The sequence below is a fragment of the Salvelinus sp. IW2-2015 genome, unplaced genomic scaffold, assembly GCF_002910315.2.
Source record: "Salvelinus sp. IW2-2015 unplaced genomic scaffold, ASM291031v2 Un_scaffold915, whole genome shotgun sequence".
Classification (NCBI taxonomy): Eukaryota; Metazoa; Chordata; class Actinopteri; order Salmoniformes; family Salmonidae; genus Salvelinus; species Salvelinus sp. IW2-2015.
Window position 1 is genome coordinate 106,467 of NW_019942645.1, and position 10,861 is coordinate 117,327.

Below are 10,861 nucleotides of genomic sequence, written 5' to 3' on the forward strand. Positions count from 1 at the left end.
TATTTTCCTCTGGGGGATTTGAATCCTGTGTGGTGGACATGGGATCACAGGCAGGTTGTTTCTGTCCAAACCCGGGTTTGAAAATACCATGTCAAATCATTACAAAATACTAATTCTGGGCTTGAGTGAGCTTCCCTTGTGCAATGGAAGCAATGAGAAAGTGCAACCCCTGTGCATCTGGCCACTCAAGTCAGGCTGAAGCAAATGTCCAAAATAATTTTGAAGATTTAAATGGTATTTGAACACAGCTGACTCCACTGCAGTGGTCAGACAGAACCATCTGTCTGACACATTGTAACACATTCTGGCGGTGAGAGAAAACGGGTTTGTTATCGTACCTACTTCCATAATCTTTTGCTTGTGTCTGGTTCTGCCGCTTTGTGATCATTGGGTTACCAGGTATTTTTTATTTTTTTTTTTTTTTTTTTTTTTTTTTTTTTTTTTTGACAGGCTGATATTATACTGTACCCATGACGCTGTCCCAGTCTGCCCAAATTACAGGCTCCATTCAACTCATAAACAACATTTCAGGTTCGCGTCTTCACACAAATAAGGTTCTGAGTAGAGTTCATTAAACAAGTGTCAGCTACCTAACAGTAGAGTCTTTCACAGTTTAAAGTTTAGACCCATTTAGAATGGATCTGTGGCTTTTCGCAACAGACCAAAATGCTTTTTTCTTTTCTTTAAGAGACCCATTTATTTATTTTATTTTCGTTTACATTTGAAGTAATTTAGCAGTTCTCTTATCTAGTGAGCGACTTACATAGTCAGTGCAGACATTTTTTGTACTTTTTCTATGACGGGCCACTTTCAAAGGTCACTGAGCTTTTCAGTAAGGCCGTTCTACTTCCAGTGTTTGTCTATGGAGTTTTGCATGGCCGTGTGCTTGATTTTTATACACCTGTCAACAATGGGTGTTGGGCTGAAAATAATAACGAATCCACTCATAAAGGAATGTCCACATACTTTTGTATATATAGTGCAGTTCAAATGCAGTGCCTTCAGAAAATATTCACACACCTCGACTTACACATTTTTGTTTGTGCTACAGCCTGTTTTTAATATTGAATTCCAAATGGAGATTTTGTGTCACTGGCCTTCCACAGATACCCATTACTGTCAAAGTGGAATTATGGTTTTTTTTAGATTTTTATTTATTTTTACAAATGAATAAAACTGAACGTTTAAATTCTTGTGTCAAAAGTATTTCGGACCCCTTTGTAATTGGCAAGACTAAATAAGTTCAGAGTTACAATGTACTAATAAGTTGCATGGACTGTGTGTCAATAATATTATTTTTAACATGATTTTTCTTAATGATTACCTCATGATTACCTTAATTCTCTGTAATGTCCTCAGTTGAGCAGTTGATTTCAAAAACAGATTCAAGGGCAAGACTAGGTAGTTTTCCCTCTCAAAGAAGAGCACATTTTGGTAGCAAAAAAAAATTTAAAATTTTGATATCTCTTTGATAGTGGTGAAGTTATTTTAATTCACTTTGGATGGTGCATCATACACCCATCACTACAAAGATACAGGCTTCCTTCCAAACTCAGTTCCTGGAGAGGAAGGAAATTCTTTTTTTTCGACTGATTACCCCATGTCATTGATCCACAATCCATAGGTAAGGCTGTACAGTTTAATTTACGTTTGCCCCACATGCAATACTAAAAGTATAAAACACCGGGGCGGGCGGGCGCCGGCGCGGGGCGCCTGTGATTTTCAACAGATTTGTCAAATTAATAAATTGTCTTTGTTGATTTACTATAACATTCCAACCTCGTTTAGCATGATCTATCTAAATATGGCATATTCTATATTTGTATTAATTTGCATCACTGTCAATTTGGCATACTTTTATTTTGAGGCAAACCGCAAATTCCACTTAGGTTGGAGTCATTTTAAAACTCGTTTTTCAACCACTCCTCAAATTGTTTTTTTGTTAACAAACTATAGTTTGCAATCGGTTAGGACATCTACTTTTTTCATGACACAATGTAATATTCCAACAATTGTTACAGACAGATTATTTTCACTTATAATTCACATCACAATTTCCAGCTAAAGCTAGCTACCCCAGAAGTTGAGGTCGAACCAAATTATGCTTTATTACCACGCGTATCTTTCTTTGACACTCAATGCCCCAAACGGCGTCGTCCATAGTATGGCGTGCGTCCCATAGTATGGCGTGAAGCTAGAACATTGACGCTATTACTGGTATCTCAGATAGGAAACGTCGGAAAAGTAGCGCACTTGGTTAGAGTTAACGTGCTCGACCAGTCGGCGAAGCCATACCTCACCCCGACAGGGCAATGAATTCCTTTATTGCATTAGTGGATTTCACCTTTTGTTGTCTCCGCTGAATTTTTTTTACTTGTTGACTGCCACAATTTTACGTGGCGTTCATTACTTCATGTACCTTCCGTTATATAGGTATATGCACGTTCATGCGATGTTGGCATTTTTAGGTATATCGGCCGATATGTTCACGAATATATCGCGCATCCCTAGTCACAACAATTAATCGATAGGTATGCTATGATGCTTGGTGGACATTGTCCGCGCACCTACAGTTTGTGGTTATAAAAATTAAAAAAAGCTTGCTAGCTCATTGATGTAAACAATAGTTCTTCCTCAAAAACATAGCAAACGACATCTGTTTTCAGTAAGCTATAGTTAGGCTAGCTAACTATATAGCTAGGGTGTCCTCATCTAAAAATAACCCTAATTTATAAGACAATTCTTATTTGATTAATGGTTGCTCGGACCATCTGTGAAAGCTAGCCACAATAAGGGACACGCCCGGGGGAAGACGGACCCCCCCCCACACACCAACCACAAACCCAACCCAACCCCCCCTGGGGGAGGACCCCCAGACGGCCCCCCCGGGGACCCGGGACTTCTATCTCTTTTGGGGTTAGCCTTTCAAATAAAAGTATTCATTTGGACAGTGATGCAATAATGAGGTACACAATAGTTAGAATTATGCCATAATTGAATAGATCATGCTAAACGAGGTTGGAGGTTGTTATATAAAATCATTTAAAAAAACAATTTGTAATTTGACAAAAATAGTCGGTAGTAGTATTATACTTTAGAATTGCATGAGGCATACTTATTAACTGTGCAGCCTTAACCTATGGATTTGGGTCAATGACATGGGGTATCAGTTCTACTCAGTGGACACCCAGAAAAAAATTTGGCGTCGTAGCTCCTTATTGCGGGACTCTGAAAACAAACTGTGAATTGAAACCATTTATTTGTCTAACCTATGTGTATTGAACACTATTCTGATGAAAACATACCGCGTGGATGGTTTGGATGTTTCTGATAACTCTGAGGAGGATGTTGGGAAACCAGTATCTTGGGTATTGAGTAGATGATCGTCCATTTTCATTGATCACCATCCTTAGGTAAAGTGTTACAGTGGTAATATGAATGTCAATACACACAATAGGCTGACTGGGGAGTGGCTTTACACCAGTCCCGCCGATAAGAGGCTACAACGCTAATATTTTACGTAAACTCTTCACAGTTGTGTTTTCATGTGGGTGTCACCGAGTAGACTGATACCCCATGGTCATTGCTCACATTCCAAACCTGTTTAACATTATCTAGTCTAAAATATGGCATGATCCCACCAATTGTAACCTTTCTGCGTCACTTTCAAAGAAGGAACTTTTATTTTTAAGGCAACCCGCCGAAATTCCACTATTGTGCCTAATCCTTTTGTTGTGGCTAGCTTCACAACACATAGTCGGTCGAGCGTAACTAGCCAGTTATGAAGCTAGCTGCGCTGCTTATAACGTTAGCTTGGGAAACGGTTAAAGTAGCTGGCTAGCCTATTTATTTTCATGAACTGAAGTTCATTTCAATAGGCGACAATCAAGTGGACTACCTAGCTAATTACTTAACTCACAAGATTCCTAAATCATTGCTAAGAATAAGTGGAAAATGACTGCAGTTTTCTACTGGTTCATTGTTCAGGTTGTTGTATTGGTGCTAGCTAGGCTACCAAGCTAACGCTAAGCTAGCTAGCTTACCCCAGAAGTTGCGGTCAAACAATAATGCTTTATACCAACGCGGTATTGTAAACACACTCGTTCGGCCGGTGTTTTGCTTGTTTGCAGACCTTTTGTACAGCTTTTGACAGCGCTTACTGGATAGTGGTGGCGCTTGGCTTGCACGTGCAAATTCAGAACCACACAAACATTCTATTAATAGAACTGTTTATTTTACGTGTCAAATTAAAAAGCTGATTTACTTCGTCAAATAGTGTTATTTGACTTGTCTTTTTGGACACACCAAACCCAAAACAGTGTTCCATTAGAATGTATTGTTCTGAAGCCTAAGCTATAGCAGTTGACGCTATTACTGTGTAACTCCGTAGGGCAACATCGGGAAAATAGGCACTTGGTAGAGTACCGGTGCTCGACAGTCGGCTAAACCACATCACCACAGACAGAGAAACAGTTGATTGTAAGGGCAATGATTCACATTATTCTGGCATTACTGATATTCGCCTTTGGTTGTCTCGCTGAAATGTTACTTACTCTTTCCAAATGACTGCTGGACTTAGTGACTGCTGACTTGATTGACTGCTGGACTTGCTGCTGCGCGACTGGACTGCTGGGACTTGTTGGACTGCTGGACTTGTTGACTGCTGCGACTTGTGCACTGCTCATCCCACACAGCAGACAGGTTAGGCAATGCTGGTTGCATGTGTAGCGCAAAACTTTACGTGCCATCATATTCATACTGTTATATAGGTCATGCACGTCAGCTTTGACATCGGTTTTCGAGGTATGGTCCTTTACGAGCCTCCGAGACAGGAATTTGATGCCGAGCACAGATCTGGGAACGGGTACCAACAACATTTCTGCAGCATTGAAGGTCCCCAAGACATTTTTCTTAACACCACTCGCCGCACAGCACCGCTCTCCTCGCGACACCACCCAACGACCCCTCTTCCCCTCACGCAGCTGCGCCGCGCCACCACACTGAGGCCACATCGGGACACAGAAGGCCTCTCAGGCGCGTGCCGACGAACCCCGCTCCCGCCCACCACCGCCAACCCCCCCCTCGCCGCCCCACCCTCCCTCGCCCCCACCGCGCTCCCCGCGCCCACTCTCCTCTGTGGAGATGGGAGAACCTTCCAGAGGACAACCATCTATGCCAGCAACCCACCAATCAGGCTTTATGGTAGAATGGCAGACGGGGAAGCCACACCTCCAGTAAAAATTAAGATTTTCCTCCTAAGTGTCCACAAGAAAGTTTCTAATGTACAGAAAACAGTTCAACAGTCCCTACGATGAAATCCGTAGCTGTTGGTCTAAAAAACTGCCTTGGGTAAAATAAATTACATTCCATTCCACGTTACAGGCAAATGCACATTTATACCCCTTGTAACGACATAGAAAAAGCCGACAAATAATCCAGTATGCATCTAGTTACACCAAAACGAGTCCCTTCATGTGATACCAAATCAAATTCAAATGTAATTTATATAGCCCTTCTTACATCAGCTGATATCTCAAAAGTGCTGTACAGAAACCCAGCCTAAAAACCCCAAACAGCAAGCAAATGCAGGTGTAGAAGCATGGTTTGCTAGGAACAACTCCCTAGGAAAGGCCCAAAACCAAGAAGAAACCTTAGAGAGGAACCAGGCTATGAGGGGTGGCCAGTCCTCTTCTGGCTGTGCCGGGTGCGAGATTTATAACAGAACATGGCCAAGATGGTTTCAAATTTCATACATTGTTCAAAAACTTGTTTCAAATTCCCACTGGCACTCTTGCGTACTGACTTCCGTTTGGTTACAAGGTGGTGTTCATAGCCCAACTCCCCCTTTCTTGGAATCACATTCCTGGCGCCCAATAGTCTGGCTGGTTAAAACCCCAGAACACGGTGTTGTTAAAAGATGGTCGGCAGATCACCAGAAATGTATTCTCCTCGACCTCCTTCAGGGTACACGCAAATCTTTGTTGAAAGGGTGTGGCCTATATTGCAGCAAAATCTTTTTTTGGAGGGTTGTGGCCTATATTGCAGCATAAATTCTTTAGTCTGGAGGGTGTGGCCTATGATTGCAGCATACATCTTTTGTTCTGGAGGGTGTTGGTCTATAGGGCAGCATAAATCTGTTGTCTGGAGGTTGTGGCCTATATTTGCCAGCAATTACCAACAAATGGACAGCGATAGGCTAATGCTATTTTATTTGACAACAAGACCTACTATATCCTATCATTTAACTAAATACAGGCAAATTAAGACAGAACTTCCATTTGGCCAAACAAAAATTTTGTCTCAACAAAATGAACAAAACACTTTTTGCATATATTAAGAAGTGGTTTAGATCTTAAATAGAATATACAATTAATGGATAATAAGAAAACAAATGATAAATTATTAATTGTAAAATTAAAAAAATCCTTTGTCCACCACAATAATTAAAACTTTTTCCTTTGTCGGTTTCTTTTCACTGTACTCGAGTCTCCTCTACTTTCAGTTACTTCAATGAAAAAGTCCTCCATCTTTGCAATCAACAGTAAGCCAAGTGGCTCCTTTTCACTTGGCAAGCAGGGGCAGGTGAGCAGCTGAACCAGTGTCAAGCTGGGCATAAGCTATACGTTTTATAGTTGCAATTGGCGGACATATAACAAAAGCTTTGCACTGCTTCATCATCATGTCACACACAATTCAATTAAAGACGACGCGGTCCAATCGGGTCAGTTGTAAATACATTTCAATTAACAGAGGATGGGTCCAATCTGGTCCAGTTTAAAAATTCATTCAATTAACAGAGGACGGGTCCAATCTGGTCCAGTTGATATATACATTAAATTAACAGCAGGACGGGTCCAATCGGGTTCCAGTTGATATATTACATTAAATTAACAGAGTACGGGTCCAATCGGGTCCAGTTGATAAAATGCATTAAATTTAACAGGATGGGTCCAGCGAATAAATACCACTTAAATTATCAGAGAACGGGTGCAATTGAGTTCAGTCGATTTTTAAATACATTTTATTGCACGTGGCAATTATATCAGACCTGACCCAGGTCTAGACAAAAGAAGAATTTTGGACCCGGGACCTGGAATTTGTGTCTAGACCCTAGAAGGACCCCTAACCTATTAGTATTCACCCACAATACAGATCTTGGAGTCTGTTCATAAACAAGTGTCTCCTAGAGAATTTACTTGTCTTCACCTAAGTACAGGTTCTGGGTATAGCTCATAAATAATGTGTCAAGTTACCTAGTATCTACTGGTCATCACCCAAATACAGACTCCGAGTTCATGCCTCATAAACAAGTGTCAGCTGAGCACTCTGTCTCAACCAGCAAGTACAGGTCTGGAAAGTTCATAACAAGTTTAGCTACGCACGTGCATCTCACTGGTTCTTCACCACAAACTACAGTGTCTGTTATTTCGAGGCATATCTTGAATGATGATTCTGATTTGAACTGTTGCTAATAACTGTGTTGAATCCATAAAGCATTTGTTTTGTATTATCTGAGAATAGCCCCTACCGTTGTCTTGTCTCAGACTGGGAAGTCTACATGTACTGTATAGGCTCATTTTCAAAACCTCTGCTGCCTGTTTGTGTGTGGTGGTGACTCTCTCACTAAGACCTTTTTAAGACGCGACTCAGCAGCAGGACTAAGAGCATAGAAGCAGGGTTCAGACAGCCCGACTACACCGTAAATAATTGTTCGACGCCGTCTAAGGCTGGTGTTATACTGAAGACGGTAATGTTTTAATGCCTTATGAATTACACTTGCTTGGTACGTATATGTTTTTGCTTGGTCCTTCTGCTTGGTTATATATTCTGCCTTGGTGTTATACTATGCAATTTGTTGTAAACTAGACACCAAACTAATGGTATTAGCAGTAGGCTGTAGCTGTGTAGGTTGCTAACCGGGAGGCTTTGAGTGTCGGTCAGCGTTGGCTAATGTTGGGAAAAGGGGGATTACCTAGTCCAGTTGCGCAACTGAAGGCATCAACCCGAAATGTCTTCCTCATTTAACTTTAAACCACCTCTGCCTGCAAGTGCCTTAAATCAACAGCCACTCCAGTTGTTTGGAGTTAACTGCTTTGCTCAAGGGCAGAACGCAAGATTTTTTTTTCCCCCCGCGTTACCCAGCTCTGGATTTGAACATAGCCACCTTTCGGTTATGTCCCAACGCTCTAACCGTTAGGCTACCTATAGGGTTGAATAACTGGAGACTGTATAGTGGTATCTGCTTTAGTGGTGGATGATTGAAAACTGGAGACTGGTATAGTGTATCAGTAGGTGGTGGATGATGACTGGAGACTGTATAGTGGTATCAAGCTAGGGGTGGATTATGGGACTGGAGACTGTATAGTGGTATCGGCTAGGTGGTGATTGATGACTGGGAGACTGTATAGTGGTATTCAAGCAGGTGGTGGATGATGACTGGAGACTTGTATTAGTGGTTATCAGCTAGGTGGTGGATGATACTGGGAGACTGTATAGTGGTATCAGCTAGTGGGTGGTGAATGACTGGGAGACTGCTTTATTGTGGTATCAGTAGGGTGGTGGATGATGACTGGAGGACTGTGTTATAGTGCGTATCAGCTTAGGTGGTGGATGATGGACTGGGAGACTGTTAGTGGTATCAGTCTAGGTGGTGGATGATGACATGGGAGGATGTATAGTGTATCAGCTACGTTGGTGGATGATGACTGGGAGACTTGTATAGTGGTATCAGCTAGGTGGTGGCATGAGACTGGCGAGACCTGGTATGTGGTATCAGTAGGTGGTGGATATGACTGGGAGACTTGGTATAGTGGTAATCAGCTAGGTGGTGGATGATGGACTGGGAGGCTGTAAAAGGGCCCATTATTCCAAAGCTAGGTGTATAGACTAGGTGCTGTATAGGATCAGTTAGCCTTTTAAATCATAATGAATCAGATATCATGAACTGATCCGAGATCTCAATCACTCTAGTCTTTTGATACTTGTGCCATAATCAGATGCTTTATCTGGATGGAACACACACAAGTGGAAAGCGTGAAAGTGATCAGCTTATAGCAGCTTCAGCAAAGGGCCTTGTATGGTGTAAGAGTGTTATTCTCCCTAACCTGAACACATAGCTCACATCTCTTCCCCACACACTGTCTTTTATATAGCCCAGTCCAGCTAACAGGGATGATTTGATTTTTTAAAAGTATGACGATACAATGATTTTTCCTATTGTGGCTGGCTATCGAGTGTCCTCTGCTTACTTATCACACACACACACCACACACACACACACACACACACAACACACACACACACACACGATTGGGCAGTATCAAGATGTTCATACCGTTCCTGTACCGGGTATATGGATTGGGTTGGCAGTGCCACAAAAGGACGCTATATCCGTCCCGTTCAGTATTTCAAAATACCCCGGGTATTACGAGAATGCTGCCCAGCCCCCACACTCCCTTTAGGTGGCTTGTGTTCATCAAATACGACGCCTGGGCTCATCACCTTTTGTCTTCTTCACTCACCCCGTGTTACCAGTATTCAGTTGACTCTCAGGATATCTAGCCTAATCGATAGACCTCTAACCTCTCTTTATTTTGTTTTGTTTGTCAGATGGCTGAGGGAAGGGTGTAGATGGGACTGTCTCAGCTCTGAGCCATGGAATGRCCCCTCCGTCCGCCACTAGCCTGCTCTTCTCCACAGACTGACTTCCAGACYCTCAGTTAGCGACACGTTGCTCCCCTCCAACTGAACACAACCAGGAAGGGGAAGAAGTCACAGCAGAGCTTCGTACGCACAGAGGAAAGGATTTACAGCTCCTCTCCAACATATTAACAGCTAGCTCACCTTAGTTAGTTAGGGTTAGTTAGTTGGGGTTAGTTTTCCCTTGTTTTCTCTGTGGATTTGGGATTTTTTTTTTAATAGAGAGTCAAGATGGTGGATTTACAGGASTACCTGTGGATGGTGATCCTGGGCTTCGTCATAGCCTTCATCCTGGCCTTCTCTGTGGGGGCCAACGACGTGGCCAACTCGTTCGGGACGGCGGTGGGGTCGGGGGTGGTGACTCTGAYACAGGCCTGTATCCTGGCGTCCATCTTTGAGACGTTGGGTTCCATGCTGCTRGGAGCCAAGGTGGGGGAGACCATACGGAAYGGCATCATAGACGTRAACCTATACAACGAGACGGTGCCTGTTCTCATGGCAGGGGAGGTCAGCGCCATGGTCGGTACGTATACCATACTCTGTCGTCCTCGAGTATCGGCCATGTCTTATAATGTTACGAGATGTTAAGTTCTTCCTTCAGTGTTTCCTGAATTCCTCTCTWAGTGCATTGGAGGAGGTCTGAGGGAGGGACCGTGGATCCTTTCCTCCAATGAGCTTTGAGAGAAATTGAGCTAGCAACCAATGTTTTCAGTCATTTAATTCTCATGGAAGGTTCATATCTCATAGCTTGTACGACGTCTGTCTCTCGTCTCTGTCTGTGTGGCTCGCTTGCTCTGTCTGTCTGTCTCTCTCTTTCTCTGTCTGTGTCTCGCGCTCTCTCTCTCTGTGTGTCTCTCTCTGTCTCTGTCTGTGTGGCTCGCTTGCTCTGTCTGTCTCTCTCTTTCTCTGTCTGTGTCTCGCGCTCTCTGTGTGTCTCGCGCTCTCTCTGTGTGTGTCTCTCTCTTTCTGTGTGTGTGTGTGTCTCTCTGTCTCTGTTTTTCCACAGGGTCAGCGATTTGGCAGCTCATCGCCTCGTTCCTCAAACTACCCATCTCCGGGACGCATTGCATCGTGGGATCGACCATCGGGTTCTCCATGGTGGCCATCGGCACCAAGGGTGTCCAGTGGATGCAGCTGGTCAAGATTGGTATGTGTATGAATA

General features: G+C 43.0%; 1 protein-coding gene across 1 annotated transcript in view; it reads left to right on the forward strand.

The window, feature by feature from the left end:
• The window catches only part of LOC112069138 (sodium-dependent phosphate transporter 2-like), a 32,685-nt gene that overhangs the window by 1,849 nt on the left and 19,975 nt on the right, over positions 1-10,861 (forward strand). The window contains 2 exon segments of the mRNA XM_070438424.1: positions 9,619-10,222; positions 10,706-10,846. Coding sequence (XP_070294525.1) covers positions 9,931-10,222; positions 10,706-10,846 — 433 coding nt within the window. The 5' untranslated portion in view covers positions 9,619-9,930.